Raw genomic sequence first — 27,958 nt, forward strand, 5'->3', positions numbered from 1 at the left:
GAATTTCGACGGGCGATCCGGCGCTCCGGCATTAGCCAGAAATAGTCCGGGCGAAAAACAATTATTAACTCACGGGGAAGAATGTCGTTAACGGTAGCGAGGCAAATTTTTCGCTTTGGATAATGAAGTTCCGTTATAATTTTAGAGGGGATGAATTTAGGCAATTTTTATCGTCTATTTTGTCTTGGTACGCTATATTTCATAAGTAATCCTAGTGTGTTTTATACAGGGTGTTCGGCCATCCCTGGGAAAAATTTTAATAGAGAATTCTAGAGGCCAAAGTAAGACGAAAATCAAGAATACCAATTTGTTGATGGAGGCTTCGTTAAAAAATTATTAACAATTAAATTCAAAAATATCAAATCGTTCTGTAAAAATTATTTTCGGTTGCGGGGGTCAATTACAATCATTTTTGGTGAATACACATACTTCCGAAATCCTACCTGCTTTCGAGAAAAAAATTCGAGTAAGTGCTGAAAATTTTCGGTGAAAAAAAAAGACTTTCGAATCATTTTGGAAAAATTATTGTTAGTTGCAGGGGTCAATTACAATCATTTTTGTTCATTACACATACCCCCGAAATCCTACGCACTTTCGAGAAAAAAATTCCTTACCGAAAATATGATGTCTGACCATATCATTGATATGTTTCCCTGAAATTTCATGCGAATCTTTAAAACGTCATAACTTCTGAACAGATTGGACGATTTTAATGTTCAAAAAGCCAAACGCCGCGTATTTTGATGGAGAATATGTAGCAATTCTAAAAATATTCGAAAAGTTGGTCCTTGACCCCGCAAAATGTGAAAAACCCCATAAAAATGGTCCAATTTTCAAACAGCCATAACTCCTACAATAATGAATATATTTTAATGAAACTTTTTTCTGAAGTAGAGCTCATGAGTACCTACAAAAAAGTATTAGACAACTTTTCTGTAGGGCGTCAAACAAAATTACTAAAAATGAAAAGGAATTTTTAAGAAAAATCGACAGGGGGCCTAAATTTTTCGACGAAAATGAAAAGTTTCAAATCATTCTGAAGAAATTATTTTCGGTTCCGGGGGTCAATTACAATCATTTTTGGTGAACAGACATACCCCCGAAATCCTACGCATTTTCGAGAAAAAAATTCAGTACGGTCGGAACTTTAAACGTTAATAACTGTTTAACGAAGCCTTCATCGACAAATTGGTATTCTCGATTTTCGTCTTATTTTGGCCTCTAGAATCCCCCATTAAAATTTTTCCCAGAGGTGGCCGAACACCCTGTATGTTTCGTGAGTGTAAATCTGACTCCAGGATCTCTTATGCTAGTGAAATCTTAAAACAGGGGTTTTCTCATCGTGTTCACACGTGGAATGGATGTTTAAACATAGAAGTCAGGGATTTGACAAGAAAATTCTGAATTTCTTATCGAAGAAGCCATGGTATTTATACTCGGGTGCGCGGATGGGGTTGGCCCCGGCCCGTCGTAGACGGAATTTCCGGGCGCGTCTTCGTGTCCTTTCTCGGAGTGCTCGTTCCTTTGGAGATCGTCGCGCGGCAGGATAATCCAAGATTGCCGCAGACAGAAAAAAAAAATCGAGAGGATGAAAAGCCGCGGGAGAAAGACGATGAACGGGAAGGAGAAGCGGGCACGAGACACGCGGAAGAGAGGGGGCGGCGAAAAATGGGAGGCAGAGCGTTGGAAGTCGTGCCAGAACGGCGTGGCTTCTGTTCGCGTACCGGTTGGATGGCTTGTATTACGAGGGTGGTAATTGTTCGAGAATCGATTTATCTCCTCGCGGCGTAGAAACGTCGCCTTAACCAACACAGGACGCCCGGGACCGTACAATGATATTCTTGTCGATAACAATTTACCCTTTGTGTATGCACACCTGAAACGTCGCTGCACTCTTCGCCGGGATGCTGCAACCCCCATTCTCCCGGGGGATTAACTGTCCCCGGCGACAATAAGGGAGGAAGCGAGGGAACGGTTAAACCGTCCGGCGACGACGATCGAAAACCCTTACCGTGGCAGCATTGTGTCCGGCTGAAAACGCCGCGGCGTCGTCGGCTGGAAAAATGTTTCGTTCGCGTTCATCGATGCGGCCCCCGTTACGCGCTCGCTTCTGTATCGTTGCCGGGGGAATTTATTAGAGCGTTTATTTAGTCGCGCATTTGTTCGCCGGTCGGTCGCGTTTTCAGATACGCGCCCGGGAACAATAAAAATGCAAATAAAGAATTGTTCGCCACGGCGAACGGTAATCATTATGCGCGGAAGTGTATTCCATAAATCCTAAGCCCTTTCCCCGGCCCCCCCCCCCCCCCGTCGATGAATAATGAAAGAGATAACATTTTTAATCGGCCGCGTGAGCGACAATGCGCGTTTACCGACGCCTCTGCCCGACTCCGCCTATAACGAATACCAGTTTTTAAGCCAACGGACAAAAGGCATCGGGAGCGAAGAGCGTTCTGGTCTTAACTCGTACCAGAAATCGTGTCAAAGAATTAAACGCGTTTTATGTTTTTGTTGGGAAAGGACCGTCGCTGTCGCGGGTTAGCAAACGGGGAAAAAGGAACGAAAGCGCCTTACGTTTTCAAGCCGGATAAATAATCTCGCGGAAAAATGCGGCGATATCGCGTGGCCCCGCGTTGCCCGAGAGCGGAATAATAAGCGAATTTTTTCGTGACATGTAATTTCGGTTCGCGAATGCCATCTCGACGCGCGATCTGGCCCGCGGGCAGCTCTCGCCGGAATCTCGATAACCGGCCGGCGATCCGGTTGGATCCCGGTTGCCCGGGGTCAGTGGGTCGCGTACGACAATTTACCACGCCCTCCGCGGGGTATCAATTCCACGTTGCATCATCGATTCCTCCGGCCGGCGAAAGTGTACCGTTATTTCGGTACCATCGGGGGGTGTGTCGGGGACGCGAAGAAGAAAAGAAAAAAAAAAAAAAGATACCGCGTTTGGGAGGGTTAATTGGAGCGTGGCCGGGGCCAGCGACCGTCCATTTAATACGGATAAATCCTTAAATATTTAAAAAGCTCCGAGCTAGGCGTTTACGGGGGGCTGATCAAAGCCGAAGATCAATGGAGCGAAGGTCTGCTCGGAGAGGTCTGCGTGTCGATGAGCCCCCGATGGAAGGAACGGATATAGAGATAGATAGATAGATAGAGGGAGAGAGTTCTACTCCAATTTCTACTCCGGCGGGTCTTAAAGCTGGGCTGTCCGACCATACCGAGTCTCTCACCACTTACGATAATGTTTCTGCTCGTCTGACACCACTCGGCTATTACTATTGGGGAGCCATTCCCTTGAAATTTAACACGCTTCCCAGTTGTCTGACTTAATAGTAGCTTCCACCATCAACGCGCCGCGGTATTTCTCTCAATAGGGGCTGGCAATTGACGCGAAGACTTCCATCACGCGAATGCACCGTGAAACGTATGGTAATGCGAGGAGGAATCGAGCGAGCTAATATATTATAACGGCTCGAGCCGAGTTTAACGTTATATCGCTGCGTGCCGGCGCGAGCTTGCACGCCATCGCCTAAAACCGGTTGAATAGTCGCCTACGATCTCTCCTTTACCGTACTCGAAACGTTATTGTTCACCTTCCACCTAACTCTCGATATTAACACAGTTTATTTATGACCTTAACGCCGGTACAATGTCTCCGGTTCTTTCGTGAAACAAGTATTTAAGCCTATAGCCTCAGACGCAATTACACGCGATCGAGACGCGGTAATTAATTGATCGACGTAATTTAATTAAGCATCTACGCGGGAGTCCGGTTCGACCGCAAATAATTGCGTTTAAGGTTACAGGTTGTTAGACGGATTAAAATTGAACAGCATCTAAGCTGGTCTCTATGAACATTTTATGTATAAATATTATTCGTTGCCTGGTGGCACCGTTTTTAATATTTGTTATAAAAATTTGCTTAAAAATATCCTGCAACTGCACGGTGACTGATCCTGATCTAGTCGCCAATTAGGTGCAACGAGTTGACTTTCGGAAATCCCAGGAAAAACTCTCCTTTCTCGCTTCCCACCGATCTTTCATGTCCCACTCTCGAACGAAAGAACCAACGAAGTTTCACAGAGATAATTCAAACAGGAACGTATTAAGATACAAAATAGAACACATTCCTTCGGAATAAGAACCAGGCGTGGCAGTCAATAATTGAATTGATCCACAGTCTCGTCCCCCAGACAGTCAATATTATCGCCCAAGATTCGATATTGCACAATAATATCGATCATATGCTGCCTTGAGGTAAACTCTCGTGTGTTCGTGTGAAATAACATGCACACTCTGTCTGTTGGAGAGTCCTATTTTCGACAATGTAAAAAGAAAGTCACGAAAAAATATTCAAATTGTATACCCTTTCTTTCCTCGATTCTTCCATGTTGGAAGGGGTGGGTTAGCTTCCACGGGATGCAGGGCGATCATTGTCGAGCCCAGAGTCCTAAGAGGGGATATACTCGAAGACAAAACCAGTGTCGGGGTATTATCGTCCCGAGAGGCAACGGAAAGCTTTGGATGGACACTCGAGGGCAAACGTTGCGTTCGGGAGGGCTCAATACGGGATCAGAGGTTTCCCATACCCCGCCTCCGGGAAGTATTCCAGAAAAAGAAATTGTAACAACCGGCGAAGCAGCTTTGGTGACGCGAACGGGACAGCCGCGGCCAGCAATCGTATCTTTTTCGAGGCGAACTCTCTGGCGGATACCGGCGCGCGCCACAATATCGGAAAGAAACAATTCAACCACGGATAATTAACGTTGAAATAGAGATCCCAGGGGCCGGAACGCCGTCGTGTAATCGTCTTCGGGCCGTCTCGTGGCTCCCTGCGGAGCTGCGGCCGCAACACGTTTCTCTGAAAGAAGCAAGTACGCGAGGAGATTGAAGGCAAGCCGAGAAAAAAGAGAAATAAACCCTTGGCGAGGTTCTCTGGTTCGTAGCCTCTGGTACCCTCTGGTTCACTCCGGTTGTCTGGACGATTTGAATAAGCCTCGCGAGCCCGAAGCTCAGGCGAGTTGAAAAGCCGCGCGATGTTTACCCCGAATGCCACTTCGTATGCTGGCAACGCAACGAGGGACGTTTTTGAGCGAGCGGCCATTTTCCATACGCGCCCCCGCCGACAACCTATTACTCGCGTTTTTACGGGAGAGGTACACAGCCGCGATTTGTTTTTTGCCCGGAATATCGAGATACGAGGGTGGCTGGCGATCGATCTCTTCGGTTATCGTTCTCCGACGAACGTTAAGGCCTACGCGAGGACTATACAACCCCCGGGCCATTGAAATATTCCACAATGGGATGGGTCGAGGGACTCTGTCGGAAGTATCTCAAGTTTACATTAAATATTCAGCCTAAGAAGTGAATTTATAATAGTAAATTAAGAATTAGAAAATCTTGAAACTATTTCCAGCAAAAGTGATTTCTTTTTATTAAGCTTTCCTGTCGACGGAATTTCCCATCGACCCATAAAGAATTTGCTCGGGAAACTACCTTGTAAAATAATCCTCAGCACGGCACTAGGGGATGAAACTTTGGGTACTTTCACTCCTTAAGCTCGAGTCGCTGAAATACGTTTCCCTTATTTTTCTGCTGTCTGCAAGCATGCAAAGTTTTATCAACACAAAGGGGGATGTCATCGTTTTCACGAAGTACCTTTATTTTATTCTTAATCAAACTAGCGTCACTCGCAGTATTTCAAGTAACGTTTCTACAAGGTAAAGGAAGTTATTAGCTTCAAAAATGAAATTGAAAATGTCGGATCGAATTCGTTCCGTGGACGCTATCTTCGGCGTCGTAATAAATTAATCGCATCCGGACGTATCTAGTTTCCGCGTTTATATCGAGGGAAGGTTGATCCCCCGCTGTGGTCCGAATATAGAGCGGGGTAAGTGGGTGTGGTTAATAATAAACACGGATTCGTCCCGAGCCGCCTCGGCATTCATCTCGCGTCATCGACGGCCTTTTATCTCTTCCGGCGCCGTCGTCGCTTCCTTTCCGCTCGATCGTTTCCTCCTTTTTTCCTCCACCCCCTTTCTACGACGATGGCTGTTCCATTACTCGGTGCCCCGGCCCCGGAAGCTGCTTGTTAAATTTTTACGGCCAGCAGTTTTTGCGAGGACGACTCCGTCGCGCGTCATCCTTTAGCGCCGTCGTCCGGAATTTATGGAGCCTGTCGCGGAACCTGTTCGTTGTTCGTCGATACTTTAATCGTCCTTGCGTCGACGGTGAGCGTCTAATTCGGAGGGCGCGGTCTACTTCGTCGTCGTCGTCGTCGTCGTCGTCCCGAAAACGAAAGAAACGAGGCAGGGTAACGCGAACAAAGACGACGGAAGAGGGTAGATAGAGCGATGTCGAATCGCCGGCCGGAAGATCGTAAGACGAGGAGGAAGAGGTCAACGGACAAAAGGCTTTCTTGTTTGACAAGGTATAAAAGGCAAGATGGCTAGGAATTCTCGATGACGAGGAACCAGACTCCTACCTCCCCCCTTTCGCCTCCTTCCCGTTGCCTTTTCATCTTTCCGTGGCTGCACTTCGCGTCTTTTGGATGCGGTCTTGGCGGCGCGCTCGGAATAACGTTGATTGGCCGGAATTCTCTGAAAGGGGAGACTTTTCAGGTATCCCCGACGACGTCTCTCGCAGCCTCGCGTTGATTCTTGTATTCTTTTCGCCGACGTCGATAAGTCAAACCGTCGGACATTTTAATTATGGCCGTAGCCCGGATATTGCAAGGTACACGGAAACCGAGCCAACCGTTACAGATCTTCGTTAATTTTCCCTCCCCTCCCCCCTCCCATCGCGGGTTTCTTCCGTCGTCTTCCAGACGAGGGACGAAATCGAATCGCGCGGGACCGCCTTCCGGCGCGTTTTTATCGCGGCCAGAGATTTGAATTATGATCGTCGCGCGAGGTATCGGTGGCGCCGATTAATCTTCGATTATCGGCGCGGATTTGGTCATTAAGGGACGCGCGGCTAGCAGCCAGTAAGAATCGTAAAATATGATCGGTCTTTTTTCTCACCGCGATCCGAGGAACGCTTCGACGACGGAAATAATTAATGTCCGCCGAAGATAGGAACGAAAGTTTCGTTCTTCTTTTGCCCCGTCTGCGAAGTATTAGCAAACTACGCGTCTTTTTTCATTCTTCGATCGACGACATTTCGATGATCGTAAATATTATTTGTCGAAGCGTGTTCCGGCACGGTGCCTTTTTTCTGCGAACTTTCCGTGGAATAAAATCCGCCAGGTCGTCGGGAGCCGTTAATTACGGTGGCGTGCATTCGTTTAAAAAGTTAGAGCAACTAGTTCGAGCCTAAGTGGTCTAATTCTCGCCCACGAAATGGCTGTCCTTGAATTCCACGGTAGCCCGTTAATCGAGACCGTGCCCGGAGCCTCGACGCTCCGTGGCCCTTTATCTGTTCGGGATATCCGGGATCGTGAAAGAACCGAGTTCGCGTTCCCAACCGCCTCTATAAATCACCTCTGCCTCGCTCGTGCCCTCCTCTCGTCCAATCTTCTTCGAAAATAGGCACGGGAGATCGAGAAACATCGATCGAACCATCAGTAAATGATCAAAATAATACGTAAACTCTTCGTGGATACCTTGCAAATAGCAAACGTCATTTTTGATAAATCGTAAAATCAAATTAAAAGTGTACATCGCATATTGAGAAGTGACATTGTGGAACATCGTTGGAAACATTTATCTGTCGCAACCAGCGTCCCAAGTTGCACGTCTTTCATTGGTTCGTGTACGTATTCGGGCGTGGCGCGAGAGTTTCTTGGTTTCTCTAAGTTTCTGTACGTCGGTATTGTAATTACAGCCGAAACTTGGGCACGTGTTCATTCCTGCCGCGATCCTTTCGCGACGAGTGCCAGAAAGACGTAGTACGTGTCGCGGAAACGTTACAAGAGAGGCGTCCGAACCTGCATGCGGGCGAACACATTCCCCGGCATTAACAATTTAAATTACCCAGCATCGCTTTCTATTTTTGTTATTTAAAAATCACCGTTGCAAATACCTTTTCAGTCACCGTTCCGTAAAAAGAAATTTACATTCGAGTTTCCAATCGATCGCGGATAATAAGCTCGACTCTTAGGGGTGCTCCGGCGCCCTTGGCTGATCGTCTCGCGTTTCGCAGAAATTTTATTCCCGCGAGCCCGCTGTAAGGGTCCATTTTTACCGTTTCCCTTCCCCGTCGATCGTCGCGAGTCATCGAGATGTTTCAATTTCGTGGAAAAAAAAACGCGAACGCCTTTTCCCTCGCCCACCCTCCTCCCGCAACGCAACAGACATTTTTCCGGAGGGACGTTATCCGACGCCATACGTCGTCCGGATAATGCAAAGAGGTGCGAGGGTCGGGTAAGAATAATGCGGGCGTTTTCCAGAAGTCGTCGACGAGGGAGAGAGCGAAATGGATTTTCGCGAGTTTTCCATGGGATATGTGTTATGGGTCGGGCGAAAGGGATGAGCGTGGAAGGGCGCGGGAGGGGGCGGGTTAGAGAGGTGAATGGGGGATACGAAACGACGGGCGAAAAAGTGGCCGCGATTCGTATAAAGTGATTTTAAGTGAGAGCCGGCTCGCCGTTTCTCCGAGCAAAAGTTCGCCCCCGTTGAGATATGGCTGCAAATATTAAAATCTGCTGGCCGGTCGTCAAGGCTTCTAGTCCTGGTTCCGTGCACCCGCTCCCGCGAATCAGTGGTTGCCATTCCTCTTCCCTCACGACTTCCCTAACGATTTCTGCCCTCGTTTTTCTCCTGCCTTTTCGTCTGCCTATTCCCTCCCCCCCATCACCCCGGAAGTCGCGTGTTTTATTCGAACGGATATGTCTCCAGTCGGAAATGGAAGATTACCTCGAGGGGAGAAACGATTCTCCGCTCTCGCGAATCGAAGATCCTTTCGTGCCACGGGCGAGCTGAATTCTTGTCTACATAAAACTCACGAACAACGAACGAAACGTAAACAACCCTCGCGGCGAGCTCGGGTCCCGTCTACCGGAGGGTTGAATTAAAATTATTATTTCAATCGTAGGTTTGTATCGGTCATCCGTTGGAATAAAATTTTTCCATCTTTCGGGTTCGTGGTCGTTCCGATAAGCTGTTATTGCGCGAGTCGATAGTGGCGATGACCTCGAGAATATTTTTTATTTTGATCGAAACCCGAGATCCCATCGATGGAGCAGATATCCACCGGATATAAACTGTGATTTTTTGCTCGGTATGGTTCGAGACGCGATCTCGAAGGGGCAGCTTGAAAGCCACTGGGAGGAAAGTTGGCGGACACGCGCGACGATGTCGATCGCGGGGGGGTGGGTGGCGGAAAGGACGAGAGGAAGAATGGCCGAGCAGTTTTCCCCGGTAAGAAACTTGTTAGGTCAGACGTATTAGCAGAATCGAAGATATATTGCGGTCCCGCGGAAGTGCTGCAATCGCGAATCGCTGTGAAACGATTCGATCGTAATGTTCCAGTAACCCAGAAATAAACTATATTACAGAAAAATTATCCTAAAATTAGGCAGGTCTGAAAAAATACCACATTGCATGTATTTAACGAAGTATCCAAATTGTGATGTTGTTTCGTTCGCCATTTGTGCTAGGTAGACGAATATTTTTGGCAAACAGTGCCCCTAGATATTCCCAAGTAGACATTTTCAGTCCACAATTTCAAGCTGCATATTTGATCGAGAGTGAAAGATGGTGGATTTAAATATTTCAAGTACGTTTGCCAGCCTCCTCTCAGTCCCGAAATTTATTTCCGGTTCTTTTCTATTTTCAGGTCGAGACAATGCTGAAATTTCGATCCACATTGACTCTACTGCATCGAAACATAATGACACTCAGCGTTGTCAACAATCTACGGGTTGTTTCGACCCTTAAATCCGAATTAAAGAATTTGCATTCCGTAAACAATCAATTCACTCAAGATTAAAACAGATATCTACTGGAAAGGAACTTGTCCAGAAGATACATCTGTGTCGTAGGTAGATGTCTACGTTAGATTTTTTCCCGTTTCGTTTTCTTGCTTTTCATTCGTTTCATTAAGATTTCGGACGAGCCCCGGACAATGTGGGATCAATAAGAGCGAGGTCAAATAAATCAATAAAACGTATATATATATTTAAAGAATGAATAGAATTAATACGTCTTTCGCTCGCAGGCACAATAGAGGTCAGGAGCTGGCAAACAATGGCCTTTGAACCAAAAATTGCTGTTTCAATGTCCATAGATTTTTATTAATGACGGAGCCATATCTAATGGCTTCTGTATTGTTGCGAATTAATTCAGATATTTAGATTATACCTGCTTGCGTGGAGAAGTTAGTTTCAAAAGTAAAATAGACGAATTTATAAGCAATTCAATGGGAGGTCCTGTTGAAGTTTTTAAGGAATCCTTCGATTTTCATTTAAAAATAATTATTACTCAGCCCTTCTTAGGGAAAGTTTGCCAATCCCTGTAGGGTGATACTCGTTTCCACGCGAATCTTCGATGAAACAACTGCAAATTGCGTAAAACGTAGGGGAAGACAAGATTGGGTTGAGTGACAGCTGTGGGCTAAAATTAATTTTAACCAACGACGAAGTTAAGGGGACAATATTAGGGTGATAACTTGTCGACGCATGGAACCGAAGAATAGAATAGGGCAACTGTGGCCATCTTTCCATAAAGAAGTACACGTGAAAATAAAGACCCGTGCGACAACTTAAAGTATTCAGTCCCTTTTCTATCGGTGAAGATTATAATAAAGACTAATGGAATTTCGTGGACTTAAATCAGAACGTCCTGGACCGGAATAAGAGCGTATTCGAATTTCGCTGAAAGCGCACTTTGGGCTTCTTACTTCGTACTTTGAGACATTCACGTTGGACATTAAACTTCGTCGACACTTCTATCTGCGACGACTTTCCGGTCGGGCTGTTCCGAATCTTACAAATAACTCGTTTAGGACTTAACTTTATCGATTGCTGGCCGTAGACTCTGGCAAAAATGGAACCGCGATCAAAAAGTGTCCGACCTTCCGGAGGGGGGATAGGTCCTCTTTTCGAAGTAAGCCTTTTATGACTCCGTGTGCTTAGTGGAAGCGTTTCTAAACGTCCAGTTTCGAAACGATCAGAAATCATACGGAATCCGGGGAGTCCAGAGAATTGCTGGGCCAAGAAGGGACATTGTACTCGCGCGTCGCGATTTTTAACGCATTTTTCGCGGTTGACACGTTCCGGTAGATTCCACGCCAAACTTACTCGCGAGGGAAATAAATCGTTGCTCAGTTCTATAAACTGTGTCTCGTTAATGGCTATATGTATAATGTCGATATTTGTTCGCGAGAGACGGAAGCACGTTCAAACAAAAGCCATTCACACGACGTTGTTATGAAATTGATGGTCAATATATTGTTGGAGCGTATTTTATATACTGATGAACTGCACGGGCGCGCATCTTTGACAGAAAAACTGATAGAAAAAACAAAAAAAAATACGTTTTCGCGCGGAACGATAGAAACGAACAGAAAAGAGCAGATCGATGGAAACAGAAACGGAGACACAATTTGCGAAACTATGAACAATTTACGACCCTTTTATGGTACAATTTTGATAAACTCGCGATGTTTGTAGCTGCGGATACTTTCCGATCGAGCCACGTATTCGTACGTATCGACTCTCGAGCCTCTCGAGCTAATAATTTCGACACTATGGATCGCGATAAAATGGCATCGAAGTCGTCGACGAGGTCTCGCGATTATTGGGAATTCCGGGAACAGGGGGAAAAGATCGGTGGACCGGGGGGATGGAAGAGTTTCACGAGAGGGTGCAGAGGGGGGAGGGGGGCGGGCCAGGGACTGAATGTCTCGCAGACGGTATTCCCGGCGAAATATTCGTCGGCAGTAGTACGGCGAGGAAAATTTTGTGTACTTATCGAGTTATGTACTCGCTCCACGTTCGTCGGATGTATCGAGCCAATTTAGGTGTCTGCAGCCAGATCGCCGCGTAGGAGGGGCTGGAAACGAGGCCAGAACGGGGGCGGAACGCGGAAGAGCCGATTTCTACGTCAATATTTGCGAAACATTACGCTACGACGACGCAGCACGTATTCGCGAGACGAACACGAGTCCGCGAGCCTCGCGTTCTTACCCAGGACGCCTTCTTCCTCCGCGATTCGCGAGACGAACCGCGGATCCCGCGTTATCGAATCACCGGTACCGGTGCAATCTGCATCCTGCGTACCCGCTGACTCGATCTAAATCGATCTATCGACGTCGTTACGATCTTATTCTTCTACGGGGCCCACGATAAATTCCTGTTCTCGAGATCGATTCTTCGCGGTAACAATAAAATCTGGGAATAATGCGAGTTCGAAAATGTACAGTTTCCGTTTCCACCTGTTGGACGATTTTTTTAAGGATCGTCGGGACTCGCGACGACGACAATCCGGGCAATCGAGAGTGCCGGTAGGAAGAACGAATTGCTTTTCCACTCGGTCGCCGGGAAATGTACTCCGTCGACGCGAGGGGGGTTTGTCGACGCAGTAAAGAAATCACACGATCGATTCGGAACGGTCAATGCCGGCCATTAATCTTCAGGACATTCATTTAACCGCGCCGGGGCTGCTGCCCCTCGTTCAATTTCCCACTAATTACATTCGTATTCGAGAGCGGAACTGGTTGTGGCAGCCGGTTACAGCGGGGAAGCGGCTGCGAGTACGCCAAACAGGTGGCAATACTCGTTGGAAGTCTCACGGGTCTTCTCGCGGGGAACTAACGTGATTACCGGCCGTGTTTGGCTACCCACCTACGGTTCAAGCAACCGTTGCACCCAATGTCGATCCCGTTTTCGTCCCTGCTGACCTCCTTCTTCTTTCGATCGCCTCGAATATCCCTAACTAACCCATCCAGATCGGTGTTGTACTCTGGAATCTTCGTAACGTCTTTGTGACTATCTCAGATTAAAGTTTAATCTTGGAAAAATCTCCAAAGGGTTAAAGAATGAAATATTTGACAAAGGAACAAAAATTAAAGGTGCAAAACTTGGGGTAGGTTGTATGCACGCGTTATACTCTGTAATCTTCGTAACGTCTTCGTGACAATCTCAGATCAAAGTTTAAAAAAAGATATATCTCCAAAGTGGTGAGGAATCATTTGACAAAGAAATCAAAATTAAAGGTGAAAACTTGGGGTAGGTTGTATGTACGCATTATACTCTGGAATCTTCGTAACGTCTTTGTGACTATCTCTGATTAAAGTTTAATCTTGAAAAAGATATATCTCCAAAGGATTGAGGAAACATTTGACAAAGAAATCAAAGTTAAAGGTGAAAACTAGGGGTAGGTTGTATGTACGCATTATATGGAATCTTTGGAATCTTCGTAACGTTTTTGTGACAATCTCGGATCAAAGTTTAATCCCGGAAAAAATCTATCTCGAAGGGGTTGATACCATTGAAATATTTGACAAAGAAATAAAAATGAAAGGTGAAAACTTGGGGTAGGTTGTATGTACGCATTATACTCTGGAATCTTCGTAACGTCTTTGTGACTATCTCTGATTAAAGTTTAATCTTGGAAAAATCTCCAAAAGATTAAAGAATGAAATATTTGACAAAGAAATAAAAATGAAAGGTGAAAACTTGGGGTAGGTTGTATGTACGCGTTATACTCTGGAATCTTCGTAACGTCTTTGTGACAATCTCAGATCAAAGTTTAAAAAAAGATCTATCTCCAAGGGGTTGAGGAATCATTTGACAAAGAAATCAAAATTAAAGGTGAAAACTTGGGGTAGGTTGTACGTACGCATTATACTCTGGAATCTTCGTAACATCTTCGTGACAATCTCAGATCAAAGTCTTGAAAAAGATATATCTCCAAAGGGGTGAGGAAACATTTGACAAAGAAATCAAAGTTAAAGGTGAAAAGTTGGTGTAGGTTGTATGTACGCATTATATGGAATCTTTGGAATCTTCGTAACGTTTTTGTGACAATCTCGGAAAAAATCTATCTCGAAGGGGTTGATATCATTGAAATATTTGACAAAGAAGTAAAAATTAAAGGTGAAAACTAGGGGTAGGTTTCGTTTCCTCGCGACGAGATTCCTCTTCGGGTATCGCGAAGCTTAACGAAGCTTCAAGAAAACAAAAGAGAGCACGTACAAATTAGGATCGAAAAGCGATTAGCTCGTATCCCATTTATTTAATTCGGATGGTTAACGAAGTTCCGCGCGCCGAGCCGGAATTCGGTTTTCCACTTGGTATCTAAATTATGCGAGTGCCCCGGCTCCTTCGAATTAACAGGGATTTCTTTCGACCAACGTAATTATACCCTCTCGCCCTTTTATCGGAGAATCTTTAACTCTTGTTACGAATCGAGCGCTCTGAAAAGAGATTCGAGCTATCGCTAAACCCTATTCTTCGTCGTTTAATTATACATAAATTCTGGAATTTTCAAACCTGTCCTCTTAAGTTTAGCGTCGAGAAATATGGGAAATTTTTTAAAAACAAACGCACCGCCATTGGGTAACTAGAATTCGTTATGTAATGGGTTAATTGCAATTAATCAGGGAAGACAGTTGGGGGGGGAAACGTTGGCCCCGGAACGGAGTTGGTGGTTTTTGTGCGGACACGCGAGCTCGTAAGGGGCTGCGCAAGTAATTCTCATCCCCCGTTTCGGAATCCGCATCCTCGGCCCGGGGTTTCGCCTAGGGTACGGGTTCCAAGCTCCTCGTGATCTGCGGAGGGAAAGTTCGTCGTAGGAACTAACGCGGTGGCGGAGGTGGCGTCTACTTGGAATAATTCGCGTAGTTAGCGGCCGGCGGTTTATCACGCCGTGGGTGACAACGCTCGCTCGTTCGTACGCTCTGTTGGTCCGCGAGCCTGTTGTCGGCACACGCATAGTTCAGCAAACCGAAACCAAGATCGCTGCCGACACGAAGTAAGCGTTGGCCTACAAGGAGTCCCACGAATGCTCCGCAAACCCAACTCGGCATAGCATTCCTGCGGACCGACCTCCACCCACCAATTTCCATAGTATCGACCTTCCGCAACCATACCTTTCCCCGGGTCCTTTGATCGCGTTCCTACGCCTCACCTATGACCGACCGCGGGCCCACGTGCGATTTATGTCGCCCCTGGCATTCGCGAACCAACCATTACAAAATATTGCTAACACCGAAAAATAATACTCCGACGAAATGGTTCGAGGCAGAATGCAACTTGCATAAGTATTAGGTCATAATTCTAGTCTCAATGTCTACGCTGTAATAATTTTATTATATAGGGTGTTCGGCCACCCTTGGAAAAAATTTTAATGGGGGATTCTAAAATCAAGAATACCAATTTGTCGATGAAGGCTTCGTTAAACAGTTATTAACGTTTAAAGTTCCGACCGTACAGAATTTTTTTCTCGAAACTGAGTAGGATTTCGGGGGTATGTCTATTCACCAAAAATGATTGTAATTGACCCCCGCAACCGAAAATAATTTTTTCAGAACGATTTGAAATTTTTTTTTTTCGTCGAAAAATTTAGGCACCTACCCCCTGTCGATTTTTCTTAAAAATTCGTTTTTGATTTTTAGTAATTTTATTCGACGCCCTACAGAAAAGTTGTCTAATACTTTTTTTGTAGCTACCCATGAGCTCTACTTCAGAAAAAAGTTTCATTGAAATATATTCACAATTGTAGGACTTATGGCTGTTTGAAAATTGGACCCGTTTTATGGGGTTTTCCTCATTTTTCGGGGTCAAGGAACAACTTTTCGAATATTTTTACAATTTCTACGTATTCTCCATCAAAATACGCGTAGTTTGCTTTTTTAAACATTAAAATCGTCCAATCCGTTCAGAAGTTATGACGTTTTAAAGATTCGCATGAGAATTCGGGCAGACATTTCTGGCTAGAAATTATATTTCCGGTAAGGAATTTTTTTCTCGGAACTGAGTAGGATTTCGAGGGTATGTCTATTCACCAAAAATGCTTGTAATTGACCCCTGCAACTAAAAATAATTTTTCCAAGACGATTTGAAATGTTTTAATTTTTTCGAAAAATTTGTCCACCTTCCTGAATTTTTTTCTCGAAACTGAGTAGGATTTCGGGGGTATGTCACTTGACCAAGAATGATTGTAATGGACCTCTGCATCTAAAAATATTTTTTTTAAAACAATTTGAAAAAATTTTTGTCGCCAAAGAATTTCAGGGAAACATATCAATGGTATGGTCAGACATTACATTTTCGGTAAGGAATTTTTTTCTCGAAAATGCGTAGGATTTCGGGGGTATGTGTAATGACCAAAAATGATTGTAATCGACTCTTGCAGCCGAAAATAATTTTTCCAGAACGATTTGAAATTTGTGAATTTAGTTGTCAATAACTTTTTAACGAAGCTTCCGTCAGCTAATTGGTATTCTTGATTTTCGTCTTATTTTGGCCTCTAGAATCCTCTATTAAAATTTTTCCCAGGGGTGGCCGAACACCCTGTATGTATAGGGTGTCCCGTAGCATGTGTTCCCATTCCAAAGATGGATTCTACACAAGACAATAACATTGTGTTCTATTTGATTTAATTTCTTCTTGAAAACATTCTACCCATACAATAGGTGCTCAAAATGATCTTGTATCTGAATATAAGTCTGGAGATGTCCTACGATTGGCTATCTTACCCTCTCTATTTGTCAAGGTATACTTACGGGTCGTATATGCTATTTATTGACTAGACAAAGTTTCCATTTTCACACACGATGTATTTCAGTAATCTGACACATAGTACCCTAATGTTTGCAGGAAGTATTTACAGAATTAGAATATATGATGGAACCTGAAATACTGGGCTCGTATCCTCGTTAATGATCCTCGTCTTTCAAAAGTATTATTCCAACACAGAGCTCGCTGTAACTTGAAAATAGGGTCAAATAGAACATACGCTTATATGAACTTTTGGTACGTTTCGGGGTTCCGAAAGGGTTGTCGGTGGGGTATTTTTATTTAGATGAATATCGCGAGGAATCGACGACTTTGTCAGGCATTGCGAGCGAAGAAAGCAATTAAGGACGAACGCCTTTAAACGGCGTGGGTTTCGGGGGAAGTTCTGTTTAAGAAGCTTAGAAGTTTCGGAAAGTCAGCGATTGCTTTCGTATCCCTCGGTGTGCAAGGAAACTTTCAGTTTATGTCGTATCGGCGCGCGGAACGGTACAGAAAAGACCGACTTTGAGTACTTATTTCCGTTTGCGCGGAAAAGCACGCGTATTCCACGAAACCGTAGTCTACGTAACCGATTCGCCCCGTACACGAAATTGGATAATTATTCGCATCGTCGTAACAGTATTTTCGTTTCCTCTACTCTTTTCGCCGGAAGATCGTAAAGTGCTTCGTAATTTTCCGTAGCTTTTCCCGCGCACGCACGACCACTCTCGGCCCCTTAATCTTTTTACTCCGAGGCAGCGGAGCGTGTACGTTCCCCAGGATTTAAGATGTCTTTCCCTTTATTGCTCGGTGCAGCTGTTTTAACGGACGATCGTCGGTCTTCCCTCGAGCAATTATTGGACTCTACGTTTTTTCGAATCGTGGATCACGCACTTTACGAAATCCTTCAAATTAATTTCTTCGAAAATTTCGCGTAATAGAATTCTTTTTCGGGATATTTTTACCGTAATTATTCTCGGTATAGCGTTTAATCATTGCGAATAATCGTAGCGGTTTTCCCTGGATATTCCTGGCCCGGCGAAGGGCTAATGTCCGAGTCTATCTTTAGAGCACGCGTCACAGGTTTGCATTTCCAGCGGGTATTGGTCGATAGCCACCTCGCGCGAGAGCCATCTTTCCAATTTCGCCGTGGGAGATGCTGGCGAACCGTGGACCGCAGAGGCCTCCGAAATCGTGGTACGCCCGAACCCGGGAGTCCGGATTTATGTCGAGGTCATAAATTCATGCGACTTCGCGGACCGTTTTTCCGATCCCGGACCCCGTTCGCCAGCCTTCCGCCAGCCCCTTTTTAACCCTTCGTCCTCCTCGTCCCCCGTTCCACCCCTCCATGGTCCAAACCTTTCACACCTTTTACTCTTGTCGCATTCCACGCGAGTTACCCCGTCTTCCAACGTTTTCGTTCCGTCGGCGATTTTCGTTGACCGTCAAAATATATCGTCGAACCGCCAAAATATATCTAATAAATTACTACCTGAATAATTTTCCTTCGATACCAACACTCGAATCCTCCATTTTATTACTTGGGCTTCCACTCTTATATCTTCACCGTTGCACCACGTTTACTCGTAAATAAAACGACAGTATAATACTCTCCATTGCGCAGAAGATTTTTATTTTTAATAGTCTCTTTAGTCACAATCGGTTGTATGTGACCCGGAACTTTGTCAAATGGTTTCAGGTGGGGTAGTGTATCAATATCATTCCACATAACTTCTAACTCACTGTCGCTTCTTTCATCCTCTATTTCAGTATCTCTTTTTCCCGGGAATAATGTCCACTGTCTGAACTACCTACTTTTTGTCTGATAAATCATCATTCGAGTAGCTCGTCTCTATCAGTTATCAGAGAAATTACCAGAGAACACACGGTCGTCGCGAAGGGAGAGAAATAAGATTCCAAGGAGAGTGGGAGTCTTATTTCCGTTCTATGGAACGACGTTCGTTCCGTGGGTTTTCTCGCGAAAGAAAGCGAACTCTTGTATAATCGTCGGTTTAATTCGATTTGCGAGCGTGGCATCGCCACGGCGGAGCATTAGCAACTCCGCGGAACCGGAGGCCCCGGATTATCGAAAGTGAGTAGAAAAGCGAACAAGAACCGGGCAGACGGAGATAGGAGGCGAAGTACTCGCTATTCAATTTATACGGTTCGCAAGAGGACAGCGCGCGAGCGAGCGGGGGTTAATTATCCTCGCCACAGAGAGGCTCGATTATGTACAGCTATCCGGTGGCCAATAGCGCGCAGCCAACTTTTTTCCGCGCGTTCTCGTTCTCCCTTTCCCTCCCTTTTATTCCCCAGCCGTTCCTCTCTTACTATTTTTCCCCATTAGTCGGCGCGTAGAACATAACCCTACACCTGCACCGGCTGGAAAAAGGGTTGCCGACCTCGGGACAAACCACCCCCACCTCTCGTTCTGGTACGTGTGTGCAGAGAAGCGTGTGCGTCGAGTAAAAGCCCGGAAAAAATTGCTGCTCAACGCTTTTCAAGAGAAATTGCTGCTTGTTGGAACAAAGAAGAGTTATTTAACGAGACGATGCGTGGCCCGCGGTACACCGCGTCGAGTTCCTTCGATCCTGATTCCCCGCTTCCGGTCTCTCGCTCCCGAAAATCAACTTAGCGCTCAAGATGTTCGGTACTAATTTGTGGAAAAATTGTTTTCATAATATCAACCTTAGATTGTTGTTACGATTAGTTTTCTCGACTCCAGTGAGTCTGACCAAACACTACACTGTTCCCCTTCGAAATTTATTAAGATTCACGAAGGTACATAATCGAGAAAATATGCGAACAAGTATCGCCCTGGAAGGGGTTGGGGGGTAGATTTAGGGGATCGGTGGCCGTCAGGCAGCAAGGCAGGAAGCTGGTTAATCGCGTCGACCAGGAAGAGATATCGATTCAGGAAAAACCGTCGGGACGATTTTCCACGAGGCGAACGCGAACAGAGATTTTCCAGGGGAAACGCTAATGCAACCGGAAGGAAGGTGCGGTGAAATATAGTCGGTAGGAATAAAACGAGAGCGAGCAGAGACGGAGTAGCGAAACGGTCCTGGCAAAGGGAAGGACAGGAAACCGAGGGTGGAATCGGAACGAGAGAAAGAAGGGCGAAGAAGCGAAAGGGAGACGGAGGTTAATTAAGGGAAAACTTAACGACGGGGTTTGTCCAGCCCCTGGTCCATTCCTATGCGAGGTTTCCCCCCCTCCCTTTCCGTCGACCGACTTTGACTCGAGTTAACGCCGAAAGTTCACCCGTGGATTTTTGAAATTCTAATTCGACCGCCGTCTAATCTGCTCGGTTCTTCCCTGCCTCTTGTCTCCGTTCGTCCTTTTCTCGACGCTGAGACCAGGATTCTCGCGGATAGTCGCAACCAACGACGAAAAGAGGACTCGGTGGAGGCGTCGGGACGCCTCGCGAACGCGCGCAACGTCGCTCGGGGAAACCAAGGTGGATGGCCTGCTCTTTCCTCCGACCTCCTTCTACATCCTCGTAGACGCGATGATACGTACGATGTACAGGCTGTACCAAAATATTCATAACCATCTCTATAGGCTGTACACGAGAAAACGGTCCCCGTTGACGCTCTCGAGAATGTTTCGTTACGATTTTGAAATCAGCTGTTGGACATTTTTCTGGGAGACGTCTCGATTATTGTAGTTTATTTTAAAGTAGGAGGCACGATGAATATTACAGGATCGAAAACACGAGATCGTTACCGAAACTTTTGGCGGGAGGTGTATAGTTCGCTAGCGCACGACCTGCTACCTATAGAAGCAGAACTAATTGCACTGTATTTAATTAAGCCGTGGATTATTTCCTTAACGAGGGCAGATCTCTATTCTTCCTTCCTACCACTTCAGCGGAAGGCTTCGTTTCAATCTTTTACAATTTTCCATCTCTATTTCTACGCTCGAAGCGGTAGTGATACTCTCCTGCATCGAGCGTTGCCTTTTCGTAACGATTTCGTAGCGAACGGGCGTGTATTTATCTTCCCATCGTTTACTGTCGGGAATAAAAAGTCGATGGCGACACGCGTCGCGAGGCAATCCGGAAAACTAATATCGCGCGTCATTCACGTGTCGGGAATCCGTTCCCAACGATTCATTAAATTCTCGTGATGCTGGACCGGGACCCGCGGCGCTCGAAAATCCCGAAACTCCAACAAGATTGTTTCCTCGAACCTCGAGTTCTCGTATTTTAATAAATTAGGAAAGCATTTTAAGATTTTCGAGAATTTATGGTAGTAGAATTATTGAAAATTTTATGGTTACTAGGATTCTTCCATTGTAAACATTTTTTGAAACGCTTTTTGACAACAAGCAAAGTCCAAATCTATAGAAAAGATATATTGTAACACATTCTAACGTGTCGATTTGAATTACGATTTCAGCACATTCTTCACTCTGGTCTCAATTTAAACTTTATATTGCATAGAATTGGGTCAAAGAAAAATTGGCAGTAAAAAGGTGCAATCTTAAACGTTGGTAGTACGGTGTCTAGTATGTGAGGCTCGCGCGCAGAATGAAATTTTTCGCGAATAAAATGAACACAATATCCCGTGAGAAACAATGGTCTCAGTGTACAGTTATACACGTTATTTTGCGTTGAGACTTCTATGTCTTCTTGAATAGATCTTCGAGTCTTCCTATTCTTTTCAACGTTTGGGAAATTCGTTGTCTGCGACCCCCGAGAGATCGCTGAACAAATGCTTAGCTCCGCGTTTGGAAGCAAACGAGAAACGTTTTGTCTTATCGGTTGGCTGGTACAGAGTGCCACCCCTTGTGCGGAAAATTCTTGTTCAAGGTATTCTTATTCCGTCGCATTATTACCAGGACAAAGACATTAAAAAATTCAGACCACAATACGCGATGCAGCGGAAGTATTGTGGAAACTATTTACAAATTCATATAGAAAAGATCGACGACGAGAAAATTTTAATAAATTAAAACGATCCACTGGAAACTATTCAATTGATCGAAGAACAGCATAGTTTGGGATCAAGGAGGGTGCATTTCTCGAGACTTTCGTATTTTTTCGAGCAATCTGCTGGAAAAGTGAGGACGTCGTCGCTTCTGGGGATCAGGGGGGGTAGCCGGGTGCTCGATTTTGTTTCGCGAGGTCTTTTCTTTCCTGGGGAAATAATCCCGCGGGGCAAAAGGAAGCTGGGATCCGGTCCGGCAACGAAGTTTTCGGGGCTCCTTGGTCCGTAGGTCGGGGAAGCACGAGGTTACGCGCGTATCGGCGGCTAGTATCATCGGCAATAGGGAAGAGCACGATATGAAAGAAAGGGAAATGACCGATAAAAAGGTGGGCCGTCGCTGCGGAAGGACGCCGGTTACGAGGGAAAATTTAGTGGACGGACGCAATCTAGGAACTCTTGGGAACCAATCTCCTCTGATGAAAATACCTCGCTCAAAGCGGACGGGGTTTCCAGCCGGGGCCAATTTCTTTCGTGACTCCTTTTTGGAATATCGCGCTCGCGGCCGTGTACTTCCCTCCGTTTGCCCCGCTCTGCAGCTTCGAAAATTTCCCCTCGGAACTAAACAGCACCGAATTTATAAAATGCACGCGATATTACTGCTTCGTTCGTTAGGCGGACGATGCAATGTCTGGAATCCTTTCTTTGGCATTTTAAAAATTTTTAAACTGACCAATGCACCCGTTAGCATGTTGATTGGAAACTAGCATACGATTTGTCGTTGAACTTATTTTTACGTCGTTAAAATTCGATGGTCCTGTCTAGATTCGTTTTATTCAACATCTGATCTTGAGAATTGATTTTCTTTAGCTCCTCAATGAAAAATCGGTGACGTGGCAGTGAATGTGCAAAGTTGACGCGTAACGAAGAGAAATGAATAATGAACGTCCAGAGAACGCATCGGGGACGAGTTAAACCGCGTTTTGCGATACAGCCATTAATTTTCCGCGGTATTGCCTGGAAGGTTTTTCGCGAAATGGGGGCTTGTCGCGGAATTCGCGCGTAGAGGGGCACGCGCGCGACAAACGCGCGGGAAAAGCCGAACAGATAAAGATCGAGCAATTCCACGTTAGCCCGGAGGTCTTGCTGGGACCTGCACTGCGACATTTATGCCGTTTCTCACCCTCTGCTTTCACCTTTTCCTGCCTCTTTTCCGTCGTTATCCATTCCCCTCCTTCTCTACGGCGCTTCCTTTTCATTCGCCGTCTCCGTTTCTCGTACGGTTCGCCTTCTAACCTCGAACCACGACGGGTTAGGAACGAAAGAAGGTTCGGGATTGCCGGCGAAGATGGATTCCGGTATCGAAGGATCGAAGCCAGGATTTTCCAGGTTATATTCCTGCCGCGAGCTATACGGGATATCCCGAGGAGATTCGAACGTACTACGCCACCGACTGCTTTGAAGAGCATCCATGAAAGTTACACCCTCCTCGTGGACTTTATGATCGACTGCAGCCGCGACTACGTACGCGTAGACGTTACCTATGTATAGAATTTACTCCGTGGATCATTTATTTATTCGATTAACCGCGGATAAACACTCCAGGGTACGCGGGATCTTCGAATCCGAACGCTTGCGTGTCAGTACCGGCAAACATTAATATATTTAATATCTTCATCAGGGACCTTCCCAAAAACCCCTAACGTGAATCTAGCAATTTTTGCTGACGACACAGCGATCTATACATCACTCCGGAACCCCGCTCGAGTCGCCAAATACCCGAACCACTTGACAATTTCTTCGCAAAACGGGAAATCACGCTCCACCCCCCCCCCAATATGTAAGAGTGACGCAGTAATATTCGATATAAAGAAAATCGTATATCCATCTTCCCTAAAAATAGAAAACAATTTCGCGCCTGCTATTCAAGAACCGGGATTTAAAAAATATCCAGGAAAGGTCCATTCTTGGCGCAAAATTGAAAATTCTTTTTGTACGCGTCGCGTGCAAGATCTATCAATCCTCGTGTCAAAATATCCCTAAATATGTTTCTCGGAATCATCTGTAGTTGAATATTTCCAACCTGACGCTGTTACGATCGATCGAGGTCAAACTCTACTATCTCGGAATATCCTGGAGATTGTTAATTTTAGAATGGCTATACCCACGTCCACAATAGACTCCGAGCTATTATATAATAATTAGAGCCTCGATTCGATATAGAAACCAGACAAAGTCCCGATTTTCGACGATCGAGACTCGACCATCGTCGTCGTCTCGTTTTCTTCGTAAGTCTTTAACTCGCGATCACGTTCGCAGGATTAAGCGGAAAAGCGTAAACAGCCGTCTAGCCGGTCGGTCCACGTGGCCGGGTCGTCGCGACGGAGGACCGGGATCAGGGGTCGCGCGTCTTCGATTGGCTCATGCATTTTTCAACAGTCGCCATTTGTTTGATCAGACTTAGCACCCGCTGAGAACTGCACTTTTCGTTCGACGTCGGTAGTGACGTCGACCCGACGACGCTCGGCGTCTGGCAAGCTGAGCGTGTGTTTGCCCCTCCCCATTGGAATGCCTCGTCGAGTGAAAGGATGCTAACGCGTTGGCTGCAAGGAGTCCTCCGATCAACCTTTCGCCCCATTCTTGCCAAAGTATCCATCCTAACGCAGGGATTTTAGCTGGGCCAGCCAGATTGAAATTGAACTAGTCTTACTCGTTCCTCTCGATAAAAGATAACGCCTCTTATACTTTTCCAACAACTTGCACTGTTTCTTCTCTAGTTTATTTCTAAGTATTCCTCGGAAGTATGTTTATAGAAGGGGTTGGAAGAACATCGAGAATTGCAACAATAGGATTTATTTATTTTGATTCGAATAAAAAATAGTTTGTTTCATGTCTAGATGAAGTTCTCCTCGACGGATCTGTGGTTTGTTTAGAAATATTCCTCGAAAGTATGTTACAAAATATTGTAATTTGACGCATAGAAGGGGTTGGAAGAACATCGAGAATTGCAGCAGTAGAATTTATTTAGTTTGATTCAAATAAAAAGTAGCTTGTTTCATGACGTGTTTAGATGAAGTTCTCTTCGACGGATCTGTGGTTTGTTTATGAATATTCCTCGAAAGTATGTTACAAAATATTGTAATTTGATGCATAGAAGGGGTTGGAAGAACATCGAGAATTGCAGCAGTAGAATTTATTTATTATGATTCGAATAAAAAACAGCTTGTTTCATGACGAGTCTAGATGAAGTTCTCTTCGACGGATCTGTGGTTTGTTTAGAAATATTCCTCGAAAGTATGTTATAAAATATTGTAATTTGACGCATAGAAGGGGTTGGAAGAACATCGAGAATTGCAACAATAGGATTTATTTATTTTGATTCGAATAAAAAATAGCTTGTTTCATGTCTAGATGAAGTTCTCCTCGACGGATCTGTGGTTTGTTTATGAATATTCCTCGAAAGTATGTTACAAAATATTGTAATTTGACGCATAGAAGGGGTTGGAAGAACATCGAGAATTGCAGCAGTAGAATTTATTTAGTTTGATTTGAATAAAAAACAGCTTGTTTCATGACGTGTTTAGATGAAGTTCTTTTCGACGGATCCGTGGTTAGTAAAGCTAGTCTGGACGCGAAATATGTTCGAAAAACACGATTGTTGCTCGGTTTGTACGTGTCTTTGCTCTCGAAGACGACGGAACGACCGTCCATCGATTTTTTCAGGCTGGCGCTCATCCGCCTCCGCCTGCGAAGAGGCTAATACGCCGTTCGAGGGTCCTTTTCAGCTAGCTGCTAAATTTGTTTGACACCAGAAATTACGGCGCGCTTTTCAGGGCCTCGTAATAGCGTTGCTTTGATCTTGATTAAACTCTTCCGGCGCTCGTCGTTTATTTTCCCTTTCGGGGATCTTCGGTCGTAACCATAGTTCTTCTACCATATAATCGCAACACCCTTCTGGGATTCCAAAATTTGATTCCACACATTAAAAATCAACTCTAAAAATTTCTCGGATTTAAAAACAATCTTATGTGGGTTATTGGGGTACTCCACAAATTTAAATTGTTTTATACATGTCAACTATTTGAAAATGTATGTAATTCCCCATTATTTTTTAAACGCTGATTTCCATTTACCAATTTTTGGTAAAGATCAACAGTAAAATAATTCAGTTGAAATTGAGAGTCTATTAAAGGGTTAAGGAAAAATTCTAAAGCTTGAGAGGACTATAGATCCTCAATTTGAAGTTGAGTCCTGAACGTTGACGAGAAATAGGTAAAAAATTAAGTCTCGTGGAAGATGTGCAACAAAAATGTTTTATTGAGGCTCGAAGGAATAATTGACGAAGACGATGAGACTCACCGATGACGGTGAGGTTGTATCGAAAGCTGCGTGTCTGGCCCTTTCGGAAGTCGACCCTGCACCTGTAGGTGGCGGCGTCGTGCCTCTTGATGTCTTCGATGACGAGGACCGCGGGGCTGGGGAACGCGGTCCGGAAATACGCTCGAGGCCCGAACACGGTGGAGTCCGACGCGTGGTGGGCTTTGGTGACCGGTTTCTCTCGGGCGTCGATTCTGAAACAGACGGAAAAAATCGCCCAGGGTCAATAAAGAGGCCAGTGACGCTTGTTTACCGGCTGTAATTGTCGTCGACTGGGAACAATGGGCGACACCGGGCGCTCCTCGTCCAGCCAGGAAACGACAATTGGAATTTATCGAAAGGTCGCACAGTAACTGGTTAACGTAATATAAATGTAATTCGCCAGTTACCAGAGCTCGGTAAATACGCGATAGTTCGAACGCTCGGAACGTTATTACGCTACGTGGACAGTTTGTTTATTTGCCACGCGAACGACATTCGACAGGCAAATCTTATATACGAAATATTTTCGTTTCGTTTTCTCATTATACACCCCCATCGTGACAGCCACTCTTTGCATAATAATACAGTCGCGGTGCATATACTATAGCACCACCGAAACTTGTTACTGTATTGGACTTTCAAGTTGGAACGCAAGAAAATTAATTTTATCCCTTTTATTCTTGCCATAATTGTCAATATTACCCAGAAAGTTCAACACAACTTTTGGCTACACTTGGGAAAAATTTTAATGGGAGATTCTAGGGGCCAAAATAAGACGATAATTTTGAGAAAAAAATTCGAGTAGGCGCTGAAATTTTTCGACGAAATTAAAAAATTTTAGATCGTTCTAAAAAAATTATTTTTGGTTGCAGGGGTATATTACAGTCATTTTTGGTCAATAGATATACCACCGAAATCCTACGCACTTTCGAGAAAAAAATTCCTCACCGAAAATGTAATGTCTGACCATACATCGATATGTTTCCCTGAATTTTTTCGGCGGAAAAAAAGGTTTTCAAATCGTTTTAAAAAAATTATTTTCGGTTGCGGGGGTCAATTACAATCATTTTTGGTGAATACGCATACCCTCGAAATCCTACGCACTTTCGAGAAAAAAATTCAGGAAGGTGGACAATTTTTTCGACAAAATTAAAACATTTCAAATCGTTCTGGAAAAATTATTTTTAGTTGCAGGGGTCAATTGCAAGCATTTTTGGTCAATAGACATACCCCCGAAATCCTACCCACTTTCAAGAAAAAAATTCATTACCGAAAATATATTGTGTGGCCGGAAATGTTTCTATAACTTTTTAACGAAGCCTCAATTAACAAATTAGTATCCTTGATTTTCGTCTTATTTTGGCCTCTAGAATCTCCCATTAAAATTTTCCCCAGGTACGAACGCCCTCTATAAACGAATATATTAAAAATTTAACTTGACTTAATCGAATATGGAATCAAATTGTAACTTTACTGATATTTACACGGAGGACAATTTTCTTGCATTACGACTCATAAGCCCTAAACATCGAAGAAATTGGTTGATGCTACAGTTATCCACGGCGCTGTGTAAACCTATCTTATTCGATCGAAGCGTTGGGGTTCGGAAACCCCGCTAATTCGACTCGAAAACGCACGATTAAAAATATAAAGAGGCGAACGAAACTTTATCGTTTAATCGTTCGCGAAGTTTCGCTTTTCTCCGTGGCTCTTTTTCCCTCCTCTCCCGGCTCTGCGGAAAGCACGTTTGATGAGAAGCGACCAGAGTCTCGAGGAGAGCGGAAAGAGATACTCGATACCATTGCTCGCATTCCCGGGGACTTCCGTGGAAACTTCTTGCTATCCCGCTTTGTCTTTGTCGTTCCCGATTCTCGGCCCTCCCTGTACCCCCGGGACTCGGTCCTTGTTTTTTCTTCGACCGGGACGCTCGACTCGCGCCCGTGGAATCTCAAGAATTCACGGAACGGGCCGCGGTATTCGATATGTATGTAGGAAACGATCGCAA

At 44.9% G+C, this 27,958-nt stretch overlaps 1 protein-coding gene across 2 annotated transcripts in view; it reads right to left on the reverse strand.

The window, feature by feature from the left end:
- LOC143350334 (synaptogenesis protein syg-1) overlaps positions 1-27,958 on the reverse strand; it is a 428,929-nt gene that overhangs the window by 89,561 nt on the left and 311,410 nt on the right. For both annotated transcript variants that reach the window (XM_076782390.1, XM_076782391.1), the window contains exon 3: positions 25,954-26,165. In XM_076782390.1, the coding sequence (XP_076638505.1) occupies positions 25,954-26,165 (212 nt within the window). The remainder of the gene's footprint in view (positions 1-25,953; positions 26,166-27,958) is intronic.

Source organism: Colletes latitarsis, chromosome 14 (genome assembly GCF_051014445.1).
Source record: "Colletes latitarsis isolate SP2378_abdomen chromosome 14, iyColLati1, whole genome shotgun sequence".
NCBI lineage: Eukaryota > Metazoa > Arthropoda > Insecta > Hymenoptera > Colletidae > Colletes > Colletes latitarsis.